Consider the following 22,149-nt stretch of genomic DNA (forward strand, 5'->3'; position numbering starts at 1 on the left):
AACATAGTAGAATTTCATGTTCCTCTTTCCTCCCTGAGGAAAGAGGAGAAAGCTGGAAAAGTTTACGAAAGGAGGGCCACTCAGACGGCGGGTTGTGAGGGATCCATCTACTGTGAGGAGGTGGGGAGACAAAATCAAGGGGAATATGTTGGAGAGAGAGAGAGAGAGTAGGAGGACAAAAGTAGTACACTGTTACTTTTCTCCTTATTGAATTATTTTTGGCATTTCTGAAGTGTTCATTGTTATTGATTAATATACTGCAATCTCCAAATAATAAAATATTTGGTACACTTTATCTTCTCATTGAATACTCTCAACAAAGTTTTGTATTTTGCTCTCTTTATACCAATATCATTAAAATTTCCTCATAGATTTATTTGCAATTCATAGGTTAGTACTTTGTTGTACTTAGTATGTAATCACAAATTATGTACATAATGTAAAGCCAGAAAGCTGTACATGTTTCAGTTTTCTGCAACTAATGGAAAAGAGACCACCCAAACACTAGCAATATAATGCAGCCAGTTCCTGCACATAGCTAACATGAAGCTAATACTGAAAAAAAATGAGTGGGAAACAAAGAGTTGTTATTTAGTAAAATAAAGGACGTGCCACCTCTTTCACAATGGTATTCCAATGCCCACTAATCATATAAAATTTCCTGGTACATCCTTATACCATACCTAATCTCAATCCCTTGCCACATAGGTTATATCCATGTGAAAGTCACAGATGCAAGACCTGTTAAGTGCATCCCCACAGCATATCCCAATTATGTCCCACCACAGGTATATCCTACCTATCAGAGGCAGGGCCATCTGTGGAAGCAGTCATGTCATATGCTAGCTCTGCTCCATCCTCTGCACCGTCTTTTATGTGAGAATGATCACTCGTATGAATGGCCACCACCAAGCTGTGGCCAAGAGGAGAAGTGGTCAATCAGTGAAAGAACAGGCAGCCATGCACAGCATACTCGATTTCAATAGCTGCCACCTGGCTCCTTCCCACAATGTCACTTTCTCTGAATTACATAGATGGGAACTGTCCTAAAAATACAGCCTTTGATCTCACCATCCTCCTAGCCTTAATCTCTGATGACCTGTATCCTGAACTCTGTGCTTGTCACTTCATAAGTGAGAGTATGGTGGTGCAATGTTCCTACCCAGTCTTTTTTATTTGCATATCAGCTGCTCAACACCTTTCAACTAAAGGGTGAATGGTTACCATTATTTCTTACATTATTTGCATTTCCTGACTTTCAGCAGACAGTCCTCTTGAACACACACACACACACACACACACACACACACACACACACACACACACACAGTGGTGTGGCCTGTCATATTTGGAGGATTGTGGGGATTATAAGCATTGTTTTTAAAGTATGAGTAGCAGTTTTGGCTATATAAATCTTCATTAAATAATGTAGGCTGTCTGTTATTGATAATGTAGTGTAGAGAAGCTAGTTGTCATGCTGCTCTCTGTGGAAAGAATTGTTTTGACTGAAAGCCTTAGGATTTTCCCTCATGATTGGATCTGCGAAACTTGGTATTTGAATGAATGAGGTATGTTGTTCAAATATTTATTTGAGACACTTATCCATTACTGTTGATCATTAATGAGGAGAGAAACTTTTATTTTTATTGATACACAAAAATGCAAATGTATGAAGGAAAAAAGAACATGATCAGCCCACCCAAACATAAAAATCACAGGCAGTGTGAAACAATGATTTTCTGTATAAGTTTTGTCAGTTTGAATGATTGGCAGTAAATAATAAACAGCAAGCCACAACCAACAAAGCTCTGCACTTGACAATGATTCATGTCCTCCCAATCACAGAGACTAAAATAGTGGATTCAGAAAACAATGAGGACATTTTTCCCTGGCTGATAGCTACATTTTTTGAGAAGAGGACCCACCAGTGTGTAATGCTTGAAAATTAGCGCTGCTTACACATCATATTTTAACTACGTGTATTTTATTTGCTTATAAGAGGGCAGCCATAAGATATGTTGAGCATTTACCACCAGTTTTATCTGATGACGAGATGTATGTTGCAGAAGTTTTAAAACATTTTGGTCACTCAGGCCCCCCCTCCTAAGCTGTTGAGAGAGAGAGAGAGAGAGAGAGAGAGAGAGAGAGAGAGAGAGAGAGAGAGAGAGAGACAGAGACAGAGAGAGATAGAGAGAGAAAGAGAAGGTAGTAGCATTAATTTATAATGCTGTTTTATTTTTCATCTGTTCTTAGCATCACCTTCTTTAATTACGAATATTATCAATTACTTTTTAACATGGTTTAACATGCCTTGAAGCATATATAACACAAAAATTTATAATGAGACTAGTTAATGTGTTTTAGGCAGGTATCCATTGAACATTGTAACATGAAGACTGCTGGTGAATGATGACTGTTCAATCCACTAAGTTCATTGAGTGCCCTAAGATTAGATTAGATTAGATATACATTTTGTTCGACAGATCCATAACAAGGAGATCTTAAAGGCTGTAGAACATACCACCACCACCACCATCACATTATTGCAAATACATACAAGTACAAATAAAATATTTGCAGAGGATTTACTCAGTTTGAAACATTATTTCCATTGTAGAGAACTATGACACTAATGTCTTTAATGTCAGTACAAAAATTGTCTTTCCAGGTGGTGACATAGTAAACCATGATGGTACTGGATCAACAAGTATTTATGGAAAATATTTTGATGATGAAGGCTTTGAGTTGACACACAGTGGGCCAGGATTTATTAGTATGCTAATGCAGGTAAGTACTCTCACTAATCAGCACTGTCTTCTTTTTCTTTTGCCTTTGTCCAACATTGGTGCAGAGTCAGCATGGTTAGTAGTGGATTTGGCACGATTAACTTAAGGGGTGACTGGATGCCCTTCCTGTCACCACCCTGTTGCCACCAAGGATGGAATATATGTACCCCAACTGTCTGCATGGAGAGTTGTTCATGTGGAAGTGAGCAAAAGTTTATGAAATGATTATGACTCATGTAACTGAGGTGGAACTTGGGTACCAGCCTGGTATTCACCTAGTGAGATGTGGGAAACTGCCTACAAACCACATCCAGTCTGGCAGCACACCGATCCTTGTCGTTAATCTACCAAGCAGATTAGGTCTGTGGCCAGTGCATTTCCTCATCCCGGAAGCAGCACCTTAACATGCATGGCTATCCAACAGGTACTGATCAGTCTTTCTTTCTCTCAGTGAGACTCCATATTCAAAGTTCCTAAGCATGCAGATGGATAATAAATAGAGGGGCACCAGTACATGAATACGTTAACTTAAAAGTTCAGTTCTGCCTACTTTGTGCTTAGAAATCTTTCTCATTGAGTTGACCTTTGGACTGGCAGATTGTTAGCACACTTTCCCTCAATACTGTCCTATGGCACAATCTTCTGAGGTAATGCAGTTAAGGTCAAAAAACATCTGTTCTACTGAGGCATGCAGTAAGAATATAGTATGAAGTTGATAACGGAACATATTGCAAAAACCTTTTTTGGGACCTAGGGATTCCTAAATTTTTGTAACAGTTCATGTACCACCTAACGATATTTGTGGTTCATAACGAGAGTGAATTTAGATTAACTGTACAATCATGACCTCGAAACCAGAGTAAAGTCATTTCCCTATGGATTATGCATTCCTCTCTAGGATTAAAACTGGAGTTTTACATTCTGTTGCAAAAGTCTATAGCAGTTCATTGACAGGTATCAGGCAGGATGCTGAAAATCCCCAGATATCCAAAAACAAAGTACAAGAAACCTCTGGTGTTATTCTTCCTACCATTTAAATCTTTGTATTTTGGCAATTATTCATGAATATCCTTTGCTTACCGATATTTCTCTTTTCACAAAAAATAATGAAAAGCCATACATACAAATGGAGAAATGTAACAATAAGTCTGTAAAAGATGATGTACAGAAAGCTTCCAGCTATCCAGGTTAATGCAGACCCAAGGCTGCACAGGTACCTGAACAATATGAATAATACACAACGTACACATATTCAAAAGAAACTTATATGTATTGTATTTGCAAAACATGCTGTGTGTCAGATTTGAAAGCCCAGTGCATTAGTTACACATTACTTGCCAGAAACAATGTGTTGGAAATTATCAACCTTTAAGTCTTAAGGAAAGAGTTAGGCAAATATATAGACAGGAAATCAGTCGCGGACTTGTTGCACGTTCAGAGCCCCTGCATTGACCTGAAGATGAAATGGAAAAAAATGGAAAAATATTTCAGGGGTGTTTGACAGTCAGATCCTGCATCATATTCATAATGAGTCACATGTATAATAGTCTGTTCTAACGTAAAATACTCATTCTACTTATAACAGAACACTTCACACTTATTTAATTCTTTCAAAAATTGTCATACTGTTCATATGTAAACTTTACCCAAATGATCAGGAACTTGCTATGTATAGTTTGCCCATAAAACAATAATATTCATAACAATGGGCTGCTCATGACTTTTAGTATGACCCTTACAGAAGCTCAACTAATTATCTTATTTTGTCACTTCCTCAGGTAAAAATACAAATGGTTGTCAATTCTTCATAACAACTGTTCCAACACCCTGGCTTGATGGACATCACACCATATTTGGCAAAGTGAGTTACTGACATCATTCTGAAATTTGTGACACCTTGGTATGTGAAACAAGAAGCAGAATATATAAAAATAATAATTGTTTTCTTCTTTCAGGTTGTCACTGGGCAAAATGTTGTTCACATGATAGAACATGTTCCTACTGATTCGAATGACCGTCCACTGAAGCCAGTTACAATCAAAGAATCAGGCACCATAGACACACCTGAGCCATTTACTATTACTGATGATCTTTATGAGTAATTATAAACTTCAGCATTCCTACACACTGCATAGATGGTTGATATCCACCTTTAGAAATGGATCTTTAGATGTGAATTGAATGTTATAATGCTATATTTCTGTTTCTGAGTGGCTGTGAACTATATTGCAGATTGTGTGTTAGTTCAGGATGCAGAGTGATTTCCATGTATAACTGCTTCAGTATACATCTACATGCAGTATCAAAACTCCTTGCACAAACTAGTCACCAAATAGCTGCATGTTGTTCCGCATGTTCCCAAGGCTTGTAAGCAACTGTGATGTCATTTTTAATAATTGTTCCTACACTTTTAAATTTCTAGAATTCCATGGTATAAGTATTGTTAGTTTCTTATAGTTCCCTGAAAATTCTTTTCTGGTTCTACATTCCTCTTCTGTAAATTTGTGGGACAATGAATCATTTGCAACATTCATTTGTTACACATTTCAGTCATTAATAATTTATAAGCACGTATCTAGATAACATAATACTTTAAAACAGTAGAAATGACCCTCATATAAATTTTCCTACATTCCTCTTTCTTCGCTTCTGAACCTCTAAATTGCAAACACAAAATACGAAATGTTTTGCTGGTTTGCAAAAGTTGCTTTAACTGTGAATGTGGACACAAGGTAGTGAGTTTCAACTGAACAAATGAAAAACAAAATGTGCCAGACATACATTTACTAGTTTCTACAAATGCACACATACAAAATCATTTCTGGATTTTTAAATAATGATCTACACACACAAACATTATTTAATGTCAAACTTTATTCAATGCAAGTCTATGATTTCTTTTGCATGCTGCGGTCTCTGGGCATGGATCAAAGCATCTGCAGTGCCTCTGTTCTTCTCGTTTTCTGTTCTGTCTTTCTTCCACTGGATGATAAAAAACTGAATGTTCAAATATTTAGGAAACATAGGTTGCAAAAAAAGTTAGGAGCATTTTTTGTAGAGCTCTGCATACAAAAGCAAATAGTTTTTCACTTTCAGTTTCATGGAAACAAGTTATAATAATCACAACAAGATGTTTGGAACAGTATGACAAGATTGCTCTTGTTTTGTAATAGTTTTTGGAGGAAGATTTAATTTCTTTTACAGATGTATTCTAAGCTGTTGTATTTTTTATTTGTGCAATAACTTTCATAATATATTCTTTTCTTTCTTGAGAAAACTTTGCGTCTAAAAACCATCTTGAAGATAATTTCTTACAGGCTTGTAAATTATTCACAATCTGCTCAGATGAACATGCTTCATTGAAGTAGCATATTGTTTATTTTTAAACAGTTCCAACAATATAATTGAATAATTTTTTCATATATAATCACTAACTCTGAAAATGAAGGAAGTTGTTACTAACAAACTGATATGTGTTGAGAAGCAGATGCTCAGAAGGAAAAAGACTGCAATTTTTCAGTGAAACAGGGCAGAGAAAGCTAATTTAATTTTTCATTTATCCAATTCATTTTACATTTGCTTATTAATATGGTTCTAAGACATTTTCTGAATATGAGCCCAAGGAAATTCCAAAGAGAGGAAGAAAAGTAAGAGTGAAGCTTATATAAATATTCAGACTGTGACTTAGATGCCTGTACAAAACAAATAACAGGCACATAAAAGTAAAAGTATCATACAGCAGAATAATTATTTCCACACTTAGTACTTTCTGTAGAATCAGACTTATCAGTGACAAATTTTTATGAAAAGCAAGGATAGAGTTTTTGATAGTTAAAAGTTTTCTCAGGACTTTTTGTGATTAAGAACATCCTTGAGTTTTAATTTGATACATTGTGACACAAATCTATATCAAAGATTTTTGTAGCAATCAGAGCTTTAAACTATGATTTAATAATGTGTTTATAACATAGAAAATTAGAATATTTTTCCTTTGTAATTAGATAAGTAAATGAAAATGTGATATTTAATGCTCTTTATCTCTAGTTCCGCCAGAAAATCCATTCCACCACTCTTCCAGGAAGTTGACAAACCGTCTTTAAGTCACCTCATCTTTGTTTTTTTTTTTTATATATAATTTTTCCCACGTGGAATGTTTCCTTCCATTATATTGACGTCTTAGGATATAGGTTTTTATACCATTTCTACAACATGTAAATGTATATATTAAAATGATTTGCATTAAAGTAATGCACAATTTGATGACAAGAAAATTTGTGATTGTTGCTGTTCCCATAATGTCATACTTAATCAAAATTATGCCTTCAGCCTATATTTTTACTTCCTTAAAATATAGTTTAAGGCCATTCTAGAAACGGACCAACAGTGATTTCTGATAGTTGTGTATCACAAACTAGTTGTTTGGAGACAGAGAGAGAGTGTGTGTTCATAACTCTACATTTTTAATAAATTTGCATTCTAGGGTGTGTTGAATGAGTAGAAACCTCAGTATTTAGTCTCACAGAACATTACATCCTGGCAGAATGCACATTGCTAGATGGCTAACTTATATTTGAGCCTTGGAGGTAAATTCCAGTTAACATCAGTGTTCACACTAATCCCCATACAATCAAAAAGTGAAATAAAAGTACCTTGTCAGCCACTCTTACTTTTGGACTCAGGGAGGTAAATTACATTTAACATCAATGCTGCTATTACACAGATTTTTAACTGTCCCAATACACAGACAGCTAATAGTTTTCTGTGTTCAGTTATATAAATGCTAAGGTATATAGTAATAATAGATTCCATAATTATCAATGTGAGTAGATTATCATCACTTGAAATTGGTTGTTAGTCTGTTTTACAGAAGTAGCCTTCCACGGCTGGCTCTGCCATTTATAACTCGAGTCATTCCATGTTCTGAAGACTCTTCTTCATGATGAGATTTATGGAATACAATGCATGAATGAATGAACTTGTAATATTTGTGCCCATGATGTGGCTGTGTCATCGTACGTGTAGGTTCTGGCCTCGTCAGACATTTGATGGAGTAATTACATTAACAAAGAAAAATTCAATCAAGAAAACTAACAAATGTGAGACAGAATCCCTGGCTAGTTGTTACCTTTCTGTGGCGAAATGTGTAGTACTGCTGATGCATGCACATAAAAGTAACAGTGATGATATTATTCTAGCTTTAAGATCTGTTAGCTCTTTTCTTGGGTAGAAGAGAAAGATAGAATGGGAGCTGAGTGACCTGCCTTTCCTTTTTAAGCTCTCCAACTCAACCCCATTCACCTCCCTGAGTTCTGAAAGCTATGATAATTTCATTGCTTCTACCTTTATGTGTGTGTCTCTCTGAAGTACAAAATATTTCGAATCTATAGGGCATTTGTATTTTTGCACATCTCATCAAGAACCGTCACTGACATCTAAAGAAAAGTATGCTATAGGTTCAATTTCTTCATCCATCCATCCACCCATTTTGTTTTGTAAATCCTACTCTGAAGGAGAATCTTCAGGGATGTGGAAGGAATTGGGGGATATGTTAAAAAATTGAAGCAGCTGTTAGAACTGCATTAATAATTAACAACTCTTTAACTGCTTTAAACTTTTTGTGGTTATTCTAGCTAAATTTAACATACAAAAATTAATATTAAAAGTTCTGTTTTGGAACAAGTCCATCTCTGACAACATTAGGCATGTCATCATCACTGCAATGGTCATCACATTATTGTTTGTAACAGAGGGACATTTTGTTGAGTCCTGTTTTGGCCTCTATGCTAGTAATGGTTGCATCAGGGTTTTATATTCAAAGATAAAAACTATGACCCAAAACTACCTCACAAGTGATTCTATTCTAGATATTATGAGCTATACCTTGACATACATCACATTTTGTAGGGTGCAAAGTTTTCAAAGAAATTTGCTCATCTTCTGACACCCCACTTACTACTAAATATTTCAGATACACCATAGCTGTGGGACCACTGAATGAGAAATGTATCTAATTTAATCTTATTACTTGCTATTGTCTGTAACTTCACCTTACAAGTTATCGGCTGAACACACAGTACTATAACAGAAATAATTATTTCCACAATTAAATAACTGTGTACAAAGCAGAAGCCCAAGAACAAGAAGAGCATTAGCATACTAACAAGTGAAGAACCCAGCTTAAACTGGTGGAACTGAATAAAAATTATTTTAAAATAAAGAGATGGGAAGTTAAGATTACAGAAGCCCAGGTCACTAAAGAAACAATACTGTGTAACAGGTAATTATGATTAGCAGACTTGCAACAGTCATAAATGAGATATCATTTGACAAAACGCTAAACATTTCCTAGAAACAATGATTGTTAACTCATGTAGTACTTAGAAAGCCTTGTTTCCAAAAAGAGACATTGCTGTGTTGTATGTACTTACATTGTCCTTCATCGAAGTGCAACTGAAGAGTTTCAGTGAAGTGATGAAAACACAGCAGAAAATTTCCTGATGTTGCAGAATTCAGTTAAAATCATAAAATATAGCTTTTGATATTGGGATAATGCAGGACTAGAGTCTAGTGTTCTGTTGACAGTCAAGTCATTAGTGATGGGTACTACTGCAGAATGGATACATAAAAACAAAATTATGTAGCGCATCCTTATGCTGTCCATGTCTAGTGTGCATACTGTTCCATTTTGCTAACAACTGAATGACAAATCACCCATTTTGTATTTTTAAAAAGGATCATTCTTTCATAGACACATAGAAATAAACAACAAGTTTCCCCCACACCCACCTTTCCTCCTCTGACAATCTCAGTCACTCTTAAACTGGCTTCTGAGTGACTTGACCCACACCCTCATCCCTCTACCATCTTAAACGCCCTCAACTACTTTGTCTTTCCTACATTTCAGACTGAAAATGTGGTCACCAGTATTAGGAATACTATCTTTATTTACGTTCAGGTGTATTTATCTGCTGTACTGAGAGTTTCACCTCCGGTAGGTAAGTAATGGTTTGCCTATATGTCTCACATTAAATCACTCTAAAACATTGTTCAGGGTTTAACAGAAATGTGCAGCCAAATATTTGGGATGCTTTCCACATGTTGTTGTTGTTGTGGTGGTCTTCAGTCCAGAGTCTGGTTTGATGCAGCTCTCCATGCTACCCTATCCTGTGCAAGCTTCTTCATCTCCCAGTACTTACTGCAACCTACATCCTTCTGAATCTGCTTAGTGTATTCATCTCTTGGTCTCCCTCTATGATTTTTACCCTCCACACGGCCCTCGAATACTAAATTGGTAATCCCTTGATGCCTCAGAACATGTCCTACCAACCGATCCCTTCTTCTAGTCAAGTTGTGCCACAAATTTTTCTTCTCCCCAATTCTATTCAATACCTTCTCATTAGTTATGTGATCTACCCATCTAATCTTCAGCATTCTCCTGTAGCACCCAACTTCGAAAGCTTCTTGTCCAAACTATTTATCGTCCATGTTTCACATCCATACATGGCTACACTCCATACAAATACTTTCAGAAACGACTTCCTGACACTTAAATCTATACTCGATGTTAACAAATTTCTCTTCTTCAGAAATGCTTTCCTTGCCATTTCCAGTCTACATTTTATATCCTCTCTACTTTGACCATCATCAGTTATTTTGCTCCCCAAATAGCAGAACTCCTTTACTACTTTAAGTGCCTTATTTCCTAATCTAATTCCCTCAGCATCGCACGATTTAATTCGACTACATTCCATTATCCTCAGTTTGCTTTTGTTGATGTTCATCTTATATCCTCCTTGCACGACACTGTCCATTCCATTCAACTGCTCTTCTGGGTCCTTTGCTGTCTCTGACAGAATTACAATGTCATCGGCGAACCTCAAAGTTTTTATTTCTTCTCCATGGGTTTTAATACCTACTCCAAATTTTTCTATTCTTTCCTTTACTGCTTGCTCAATATACAGATAGACTAACAACCCTGTCTCTCTCCCTTCCCAACATATTTAGAAAAATAAAATATGTTCATGGGCAAGTGTGTCCTGAAACACTTAATTTCTATTTTGAAACTCATTTCCTACAACTTTTCACAGCACATTCTTACATGAAATGTTCAAAATGCCATCCTGGTTACACATGATTAAATTGTAACTCTTAGATTCACTGCCAGTGCTTTGTCTTCCGTTTGATGAAATCGAATACGGTCATGTAACATACGCCATTGCCTTACTTACATGTAGCATTGACTTTTTAAGTGATCATCATGGATCTGGTCAGCATGTAACTGTAATATTTGCCTTAGTTACATGTATTTATTTATTTATTTTCGTTGGATCTGTAGACAACATACATTAGCACTGACTTTTAAAAAGATCATTACAAACCTTGCAAACATATAACAGTTTACTGGTACGCATCATAGACTTGGTTTCTTGCAATGGAAGTGTACACAAATGCAGAGTTAGCAATGACTACTTGGTGTATGGATTATCTTGTGCTACTTGCTGTGCCACACGATGTTTGCATTAACAAAGAGAGTCTTGGGAACAAGGTACTCCAAAGAGGATGTTTGAAACAATTGATTGTCATTTAAGAAGTGTGGAATAGTTAAATCTGTTATTTGGAAATAGACAGGTCTATGGGGAGGAGGACACCACAAATGGAGGAGGCAATTCCTCGTGCAACTGATGATAATCCTATAACAATGTCAGTGGAAGGTAAATGTGGCAGTAAGTAATGTCACTACAGGACTATATGGCGAGTGTTACATGATAACTTAATAGATCCATACCATTTACAGGGTGTGCAGGCAATATCAGCAACTGATTTTTCTCTGCAGGTACAGTTCGGGGAATGATTTATGCAGAAATGTGTCAACCCTTATTTTGTGCAGCTGTGCTGTTCATAGATGAGATTTTTGTTAAATGTGGTCAGATTACAAACTGTGTGAGTCACCATGCAAGGGCTGATATGAATCCCCATGCAGCTGTTAAATCAAATCATCAATAAAGACTCTCTGTCAATGTTTGGCCCGTCATTGTTGGTGAATATATTTTACGGTCCCATATTCTTACAGCCATGAAGTTGCACTGCTCCATTAAGGAATAGTCTGTTTCTGCTAGAAGGAGTGCTACAGATATGTACTTCATGCAAAATGGATCTGCTCCTTGTTTCAGTGTTAATACTCATTACTTTCTGAATATCCAATTCTGTGACAGAGGGCTAGAAAGCAGTGAACCGATTGCCTTACCTCGATATCCCTTGGGCCTAAATCCATAGACTTTTATTTGTCAGTGTACTTGAAAGCTCTAATGCATCAAAACAGGTATGTCTTAATGCCCATATTGTTGAAAGCTGTGAAACCATGCACAATACTCCTGGGATACATCAGTGGAGATGGCGTTCAATGTGATGGTGGGTTGAGCCATACATCAATGCTAAGAGAGTCCATTTTGAACATGTAAGAAAGAGTTTAATGTGACAGACCCTATACTGGTTTGTTCTTTATACTTGCCATGCTATTAACAGACTGCATCGGTGAGTATCCTCTAATAGGAGCCTCATAGAAATGTCAATTCCAAGCATGCTTTGGCGCAGCTGTTGGCCAAGAAATATTTCACAGAAATGTCAATTCCAAGCATGCTTTGGTGCAGCCATTGGCCAAGAAATATTTATGGGCTATTGGTAATGACTAGTCAGTCAAAATCATACAGCCATTAAAAATGCATGTCAGTATTGACAGAAATGAACTTAATACCTGATTTGCTCTGCTCTGGTCTGTCTGCCATAATTAATGCACTATAGAGAGTAGTAAAAAATGAGTTTCGACATGGAAATAAAGTGTCTCCAGATGTATGCCCATAATACATATTTTTCTTCTTCATGTCAAAAATGTGTCCTGCAAGGCTGACAGTACTTTTTTGTTACATCTTATATGTCCCCATACGGTTGTTTCTATTAAATCTACATCCATATTCTGCAAACCACTGTGAAATGCTTTGGCAGAGGGTACTTCACATTGTATGAGCTAATAGGTCTTCTTCCTGTTCCATTCATGTATGGAGTGTGGGAAGAACAATTGCTTAAATGTCTCTGTTTGTGCTGTGGTTAATCTAACCTTGTCCTTCCAGTCCCTATGACAGCAGTACATAGGGGATTGTAGGACATTCCTATGTTCATTAATTAAAGCTGGTTCTTGAAACATTCACCAGGCTTTACAGGGATACTTTGTGTCTATCTTTAAGTGTCTGCCATTTCAGTTTCTTCAGCATCTCTGTGACACTGCCCCGTGGGTCAAACAAATCTGTGGCCATTTATGCTGCCCATCACTGTATACATTCAGAATCCCTCATTAGTCTTATTTGGCACAGGTCCCGCACACTTCAGCAATATTCTAGGATGTGTCGCACAAGTGTTTTGTAAGCAACCTGCTTTGCAACCTGATGCATTTCCTTAGTATTCTACCAATGAACTGAAGTCTGCCATCTGTTTTATCTATAACTGACCATATGTGATTGTTCCTTTTCATATCCCCATAAATTGCTACTCCCAGGTTTTTTATATCAGTGAACAGATTCGAGTTCTCTGTGATATTTTAATCATTGGATTCTAGTGTTTTAATTTTGTTAACTATACCATTTAAGGAGATGGGACATGGATAAACTGACTAAACCAGAGGTTGTACAGAGTTTCAGGGAGAGCATAAGGGAACAATTGACAGGAATGGGGGAAAGAAATACAGTAGAAGAAGAATGGGTAGCTCTGAGGGATGAAGTAGTGAAGGCAGCAGAGGATCAAGTAGGTAAAAAGATGAGGGCTAGTTTGAAATCCTTGGGTAACAGAAGAAATATTGAATTTAATTGATGAAAGGAGAAAATATAAAAATGCAGTAAATGAAGCAGGCAAAAAGGCATTCAAACATCTCAAAAATGAGATCGACAGGAAGTGCAAAACGGCTAAGCAGGCATGGCTAGAGGACAAATGTAAGGATGTGGAGGCTTATCTCACTAGGGGTAAGATAAATACTGCCTACAGGAAAATTAAAGAGACCTTTGGAGGAAAGAGAGCCACTTGCATGAATATCAAGAGCTCAGATGGAAACCCAGTTCTAAGCAAAGAAGGGAAAGCAGAAAGGTGGAAGGAGTATCTAGAGGGTCTATACAAGGGCGATGTACTTGAGGACAATATTATGGAAATGGAAGAGGATGTAGATGAAGATGAAATGGGAGATATGATACTGCGTGAAGAGTTTGACAGAGCACTGAAAGACCTGAGTCGAAACAAGGCCCCGGGAGTAGACAACATTCCATTAGAACTACTGACGGCCTTGGGAGAGCCAGTCCTGACAAAACTCTACCATCTGGTGAGCAAGATGTACGAGACAGGCGAAATACCCTCAGACTTCAAGAAGAATATAATAATTCCAATCCCAAAGAAAGCAGGTGTTGACAGATGTGAAAATTACTGAACTTTCAGTTTAATAAGTCACAGCTGCAAAATACTAACACGAATTATTTACAGACGAATGGAAAAACTGGTAGAAGCCGACCTTGGGGAAGATCAGTTTGGATTCCGTAGAACTGTTGGAACACGTGAGACAATACTGACCTTGCGACTTATCTTAGAAGAAAGATTAAGGAAAGGCAAACCTACGTTTCTAGCATTTGTAGACTTAGAGAAAGCTTTTGACAATGTTGACTGGAATACTCTCTTTCAAATTCTAAAGCTGGCAGGGGTAAAATACAGGGAGCGAAAGGCTATTTAAATTTGTACAGAAACCAGATGGCAGTTATAAGAGTCGAGGGACATCAGAGGGAAGCAGTGGTTGGGAAGGGAGTGAGACAGGGTTGTAGCCTCTCCCTGATGTTATTCAATCTGTACATTGAGCAAGCAGTAAAGGAAACAAAAGAAAAATTTGGAGTAGGTATTAAAATCCAGGGAGAAGAAATAAAAACTTTGAGGTTCGCCGATGACATTGTAATTCTGTCAGAGACAGCAAAGGACCCAGAAGAGCAGTTGAATGGAATGGACAGTGTCTTGAAAGGAGGATATAAGATGAACATCAACAAAAGCAAACTGAGGATAATGGAATGTAGTCGAACTAAGTCGGGTGATGCTGAGGGAAATAGATTAGGATATGAGACACTTAAAGTAGTAAAGGAGTTTTGCTATTTGGAGAGCAAAATAACTGATGATGGTCGAAGTAGAGAGGATATAAAATGTAGACTGGAAATGGCAAGGAAAGCGTTTCTGAAGAAGAGAAATTTGTTAACATCGGGTATAGATGTAAGTGTCAGGAAGTCATTTCTGAAAGTATTTGTATGGAGTGTAGCCATGTATGGAAGTGAAACATGGACGATAAATAGTTTGGACAAGAAGAGAATAGAAGCTTTTGAAATGTGGTGCTACAGAAGAATGCTGAAGATTAGATGGGTAGCTCACGTAACTAATGAGGAGGTATTGAATAGGATTGGGGAGAAGAGAAGTTTGTGGTACAACTTGACTAGAAGAAGGGATCGGTTGGTAGGACATGTTCTGAGGCATCAAGGGATCACCAATTTAGTATTGGAGGGCCGTGTGGAGGGTAAAAATCGTAGAGGGAGACCAAGAGATGAATATACTAAGCAGATTCAGAAGGATGTAGGTTGCAGTAGGCACTGGGAGATGAAGGAGTTTGCACAGGATAGATTAGCGTGGAGAGCTGCATCAAACCAGTCTCAGGACTGAAGACCACAACAACAACAACCATTTTATATTTCTGAAAATTTAAAGCAAATTGCCAATCTTTGTACCACTTTGAAATAGTAATGAGACAGAATAGTATACAGTTACTCTCACAGTTATGTAACAAACACATAAAACACTGTATTAATTCACTCATCATGTTTTGTGGGTTCCACAGTTAACAAGAACCTTTAGGAATATCAGACAAGTCACAAATACATTAATAACATGAAGCATCTGTTAAATACAGCATTAATAATTTACCACCTAAAACGTTTGTGCTCACTCAAGTTAATTTATCATAACAAAATTAACAGGAAAGACACAACTCTGAAAAAAAGAATTTTATGCTTCATAAGTTATTTTAAATAGCTGCTGTTCTTCTTCTATTAGACCGTTGCTAAGCTTAATATCACCATGAGCACATTAACATTTATCATGAAACAATACTTCTGTGAACACAGTAAGAGACTTCTACTTACTGTACTACAGCAAAAATACAGGTAAATAAAAGGTGACAGAAACACTAGTTTTCAGAATCAAATGAAGAGGGGTGAAGAGAATGTGTAGGGCAGGATGAGAAGAAAGCCCACAATGAAAAAACCAGGAAACTTTTAAATTAGGATAAAAATATCTTGACTGTGAACTCAATTGTGTCTTTATTTTTGCCAAATACATCTTCCTCTTTGGTGTAACTGTATCTTAATAGATATAAATAGGAAGCTCTTCACTCTCTGCTGTCCTGTGTCTATCTCTTAATCTTCTGCTAATGTTGTCATGATTATTATTATTATTATTATTATTATCTTTCCTTTCTCAGACCTTAGGTCTGGTTCGGAATGAAAGTGACGCGGACCTTGATCAAGCGTCACTTCCTTTTAACTGTACGGTATATGTTACATTGCGTTTAGGAACTTTCGGGTAATTGAACATGTATCAATAATTACAGATTTCTGAAGTTGTATATATAAGTTTGGATGTAGCTGTATTGCATTGATGTACTGGTGGATATTGCGTGGTATGACTCCTGTAGTTGAAAGTATAATTGGTATAATGTCAACTTTATCCTGATGCCACATGTCCTTGACTTCCTCAGCCAGTTGGATGTATTTTTCAATTTTTTCTCCTGTTTTCTTCTGTATATTTGCTGTATTGGGTATGGATATTTCAATTAGTTGTGTTAATTTCTTCTTTTTATTGGTGAGTATGATGTCAGGTTTGTTATGTGGCATTGTTTTATCTGTTATAATGGTTCTGTTCCAGTATAATTTGTATTCATCACTCTCCAGTACATTTTGTGGTGTATACTTGTATGTAGGAACGTGTTGTTTTAAAAGTTTATGTTGTAAGGCAAGCTGTTGATGTATTATTTTTGTGACGTTGTCATGTCTTCTGGGGTATTCTGTATTTGCTAGTATTGTACATCCGCTTGTGATGTGATCTACTGTTTCTATTTGTTGTTTGCAAAGTCTGCATTTATCTGTTGTGGTATTGGGATCTTTAATAATATGCTTGCTGTAATATCTGGTGTTTATTGTTTGATCCTGTATTGCAATCATGAATCCTTCTGTCTCACTGTATACGTTGCCTCTTCTTAGCCATGTGTTGGATGCGTCTTGATCGATGTGTGGCTGTGTTAGATGATACGGGTGCTTGCCATGTAGTGTTTTCTTTTTCCAATTTACTTTCTTTGTATCTGTTGATGTTATGTGATCTAAAGGGTTGTAGAGGTGGTTATGAAATTGTAGTGGTGTAGCCGATGTATTTATGTGGGTGACTGCTTTGTGTATTTTGCTAGTTTCTGCTCGTTCTACAAAGAATTTTCTTAAATTGTCTACCTGTCCATAATGTAGGTTTTTTATGTTGATAAATCCCCTTCCTCCTTCCTTTCTGCTTAATGTGAATCTTTCTGTTGCTGAATGTATGTGATGTATTCTATATTTGTGGCATTGTGATCGTGTAAGTGTATTGAGTGCTTCTAGGTCTGTGTTACTCCATTTCACTACTCCAAATGAGTAGGTCAATATTGGTATAGCATAGGTATTTATAGCTTTTGTCTTGTTTCTTGCTGTCAATTCTGTTTTCAGTATTTTTGTTAGTCTTTGTCTCTATTTTTCTTTTAGCTCTTCCTTAATATTTCTATCATCTATTCCTATTTTATGTCTGTATCCTAGATATTTATAGGCATCTGTTTTTTCCATCGCTTCTATGCAGTCGCTGTGGTTATCCAATATGTAATCTTCTTGTTTAGTGTGTTTTCCCTTGACTATGCTATTTTTCTTACATTTGTCTGTTCCAAAAGCCATATTTATATCATTGCTAAATACTTCTGTTATCTTTAGTAATTGGTTGAGTTGTTGATTTGTTGCTGCCAGTAGTTTTAGATCATCCATGTATAGCAAATGTGTGATTTTGTGTGGGTATGTTCCAGTAATATTGTAACCATAATTTGTATTATTTAGCATGTTGGATAGTGGGTTCAGAGCAAGGCAGAACCAGAAAGGACTTAATGAATCTCCTTGGTATATTGCACGCTTAATCTGTATTGGCTGTGATGTGATATTATTTGAATTTGTTTGGATATGAAGTGTGGTTTTCCAGTTTTTCATTACTATGTTTAGGAACTGTATCAATTTAGGATCTACTTTATATATTTCCAATATTTGTAGTAACCATGAGTGGGGTACACTATCAAAAGCTTTTTGGTAATCGATGTATGCGTAGTGTAGCGACCTTTGTTTAGTTTTAGCTTGATATGTCACCTCTGCATCTATTATCAGTTGCTCTTTACATCCTCGTGCTCCTTTCCAACAGCCTTTTTGTTCTTCATTTATAATTTTGTTCTGTGTTGTATGTGTCACTAGTTTCTGTTTAATGACTGAAGTTAATATTTTGTATATTGTTGGTAGGCATGTTATGGGGCGATATTTAGATGGGTTCGCTGTGTCTGCTTGATCTTTAGGTTTCAGATAAGTTATTCCATGTGTAAGTGTATCAGGGAATGTGTATGGGTCTGCAATGTAACTGTTAAATAATTTAGTTAGATGTGAATGTGTTGAGGTGAACTTCTTTAACCAGAAATTTGCTATTTTATCATTTCCAGGGGCTTTCCAATTGTGAGTAGAATTAATTGCTTGGGTGACTTCATGTTGCAAAATTGTCACTTCAGGCATTTGTGGTATCATCTTGTATGTGTCTGTTTCTGCTTGTATCCACCGTGCATGCCTGTTATGTTGTACCGGGTTTGACCATATGTTGCTCCAGAAGTGTTCCATGTCTGTTATGTTTGGTGGATTGTTTATTTCAATGTGTGTGTTTTCTATTGTCTGGTAAAATTTCTTTTGGTTTGTGTTGAATGTTTGGTTTTGTTTCCTTCTATTTTCACTTTTTTTGTATCTTCTGAGTCGTTTGGCAAATGCTTGTAATTTCTGCTTCTTTTCGTCTAATTGCTCTGTCGCTTCTTGTTGTGAGATTTTACCTAACCTTTTTCGTTTTTTTTCCGAGATTTCATTTCTTATAAATTGTGTTAGCTGTCCGATGTCTTTTCTCAGTTTTTCTATTTTGATCTGTAGCCTGTGTTGCCATGCTGGTTTTGTGGGTTTCTTCTGTGTGTTGGTTGGTTCTGATCTCTGCCTAGTGTGTATATTTAGTGTAGTGAGTGCTCCTATATATACCAGTAGTTGTAACTCTTCCATAGTTGTGTTTTCATTTATTTTGTTGTGTATGATTGTGTTGATAGTTTTTATTGTTGTTTCGACTTGTGGGTTATTTGGTGGTCTATGCAAGAATGGTCTAATGTCTGTATTTGTGTCTTTGTATTCTATATATGTTTGCTGAAATTTTTCTTCTATATCTAATATCTGTGTCACTTTGTGTTCTATTTGTGCTTGTTCTGGTGGCTGCCTTAAGATTTCGTTTTCCTCCGATTGTTTAATTGGTGCGTGTTGTTCTTTGTTTGTTTGCTCTGGGATGTTTGAGTCCATTACTGTATTTTCTTCTTCTTCTGATTGCACATTATTTTGTTCCAGTATTTGTTGTACTTGTTGTTTGATGTTATCTAATTCTGACTGGGGTATCCTGTTATATTTTATTATTACACGGATCTGATCAGCTAGTCGTTGTTCTGTTAAAAATTTTAATTCTGGGTATCTGGTAATAAATGTTGTGTATACTTGTGATCTGTATCCAGTTGTGTTGGTTCCTAGGTTTGTTGCTTGTTAATAACAGAACATGAGGTGTCGATTAACTTCATCTGACCATCTCATCCTCTGTCTTTGTTTTCCTTCTAGGGTAGTTGCAGGAAGCATATCCTGCAAAACACCTCTATTTGGATTTAAATCATTTTCCAGTTGGCTAGCAGTGTCGTTACCATTGTGGGCGGGCATAGGGTTCAAGCGTCATCCCCGACCATGACGGCGCTTGTCCGAGGCTTCATTAGTTCTGTCCTGAACCAACTAATCACATTAAAAGGGGGGTTAGCCCTATTAGTGGTTTGTTCTTTTCGTCGCCTTTTACGACTGGCAGAACATACCGGAGGCCTTTTCTTTTGTTATTATTATTATTGTTATTATTATTATTATTATTAATGCAGCATACCAAACCTCATCCCTCCTCTGTCTTCCTTGCAAATTTTCTTTCGTAGTCTCTTCATTGCAGGCAATTTCTGTCCAATATAAGTCATCAGCAAACACTGCATTTTTTGAAATGCTTTTTAAAGTCACTGCACCTACTGTTTACATACCCTCATTCTGAGTTTAGTTTCATGTCTGTGAAGTAGTCTGTTAATTAGACCCTCAGCTCTCTGTTATGTAGGTAAGACTCCGTCCATGCAAGAAGGTTGCTATTATATCATAGATCACTAATTCAGACACATCTGGAAAAAGTGACATGTCTGTAATCAGAGGTGGTGTCTTACATACAGTTTTGTATATGTGTGCTACTACATAATATTTAAGTCTGTCAGATAACATGCCTAGTCACCTAATCATTACAAATATTAACTTACAGGTAACCCTATAAAGTCAGGACAATATTTCAATATTCTACATGAAACATCATCATGGCCAGCAGAATTACTACTTTTTTGTGACCTGATGAATTTTCTAATTTGCTTGGGGACTATACTTTCAAAACTAATTTCTGTTAGCAGCACATGCAGTGTGTACAAGCAAATCTAATGCATCTGTATTGAGCCATCTTTAATGATTGCAATATTTGCTGCCACTATCAGGAAAATATTTTAAAAGTGTCAGCATTCTGCAAGAACTTTTCTGGGGCTCCTTTTCGTAGGATCATTATTTTTTTTAGTTTCTTATTTAAAAATGTTCCAAACAGCTTTTGCCTTATTCTTGGAGTATAATACAGGGTGTCTCAAACCTTTCAGGTCAAATTGAAATAGGTGACAGTGGGTCTACATCTGATTATATTGAGATAGCGAAGCAATGGTCAGAAATGTATATGTATTGTGTTATAGACATACACAGCGTACACTTCATAACAACAATGTAGCTCATAATAATCATTCAAAGTGATGACTGCCAGTCTTAATGCATGTATCACAACAGCTCATGGAGTTCTGCCACACTGTCGCAAACATCCCGGGTGTGTGTTGTATGCTGGAACAGGGAGCAGGTAATAAACAGTGTACAACCCTGACCACCAGATATACTGTACCCACTTATCTCATAGTGCAAGTATCATGTTATGACCACATGCATCACACCAAGGAATTAGCCTGTGCCACACACACACTACTACCCACAGTATCAGTTGTCCATTGCACAAGACAGCTTTTGATGTGATGTGTCCTTGGTGAGGAGTGTTATTGTGTACAGAGCATGACGCATATTCAAAAATGGAACGTTCCTCATCACATGAGTTGGCAGACATGCATTTAATGTACAGTGCAGAATGATGTAGTGTTCTCAAAGCAGCATGAATGTACAGAGAATGCTTTCCCAACTGACATCATCCTAACTGAAAGAATTTTACCTCTGTGGATGCCACCTTATGAGAGTCAGGTTTGTTCATGCCACAGAGAACTGTCCAAGGTTCCCACCAAAGACATGTCTGAACACCAGACTTTGGATCACGTGTCTGAAAACCCAGCAATAACAAACCATCAACTTACCTGTAAAATGCACACTCTGAAGGGTGGAGTGTGGAGACTACTGGTGAAACCTGTGTGAGCACTGAGACCAATAGATTTTGACCCATGTTCACTTCTCTCAATGTATTATCCCCCACAGTACTGTAGCACCAAACTTCATACAGTATGTATAGTTCACAGATGAGGCCTAGTTCACTGCTGATGTTTTCAACAGCCACAATAGTAATGTCTGGAATGAGAACAATCCACATGGCATCCACATCAGTTGCCACCAGCAACGATTCTCTGTCAACATATAGGCAAACATTGTCCAAGATCACCTAATAGGGCCTTATTTGCTGCCTCCCCATTTAAATGGTCCACATTATCTGGCATTCCTGTTAGAGGTGCTGCCACAGTTCTTGAAGAGTGTACCCCTCGTTGTCCACAAAAGGATGTGATTTCAACATGATGGTGCACCAGCCCACTTCAGTGTTTAATGTCCATGAGCACCTGAGTGTCCACATAACCCCATCTTATCATTGGATTGAAAGAGGA

General features: G+C 36.9%; 2 protein-coding genes across 3 annotated transcripts in view; one reads left to right on the top strand and one right to left on the bottom strand.

The window, feature by feature from the left end:
• The window catches only part of LOC126481333 (peptidyl-prolyl cis-trans isomerase B-like), a 424,329-nt gene extending 419,010 nt beyond the window's left edge, over window positions 1-5,319 (top strand). The window contains exons 4-5 of the mRNA XM_050105007.1: window positions 4,565-4,647; window positions 4,742-5,319. Coding sequence (XP_049960964.1) covers window positions 4,565-4,647; window positions 4,742-4,888 — 230 coding nt within the window. The 3' untranslated portion in view covers window positions 4,889-5,319. The remainder of the gene's footprint in view (window positions 1-4,564; window positions 4,648-4,741) is intronic.
• Window positions 1-22,149, bottom strand: part of LOC126481331 (protein 60A) — a 538,305-nt gene that overhangs the window by 347,096 nt on the left and 169,060 nt on the right. The window lies entirely within an intron of this gene.

Source organism: Schistocerca serialis, chromosome 5 (assembly GCF_023864345.2).
Source record: "Schistocerca serialis cubense isolate TAMUIC-IGC-003099 chromosome 5, iqSchSeri2.2, whole genome shotgun sequence".
In the NCBI taxonomy this organism is placed as follows: Eukaryota; Metazoa; Arthropoda; class Insecta; order Orthoptera; family Acrididae; genus Schistocerca; species Schistocerca serialis.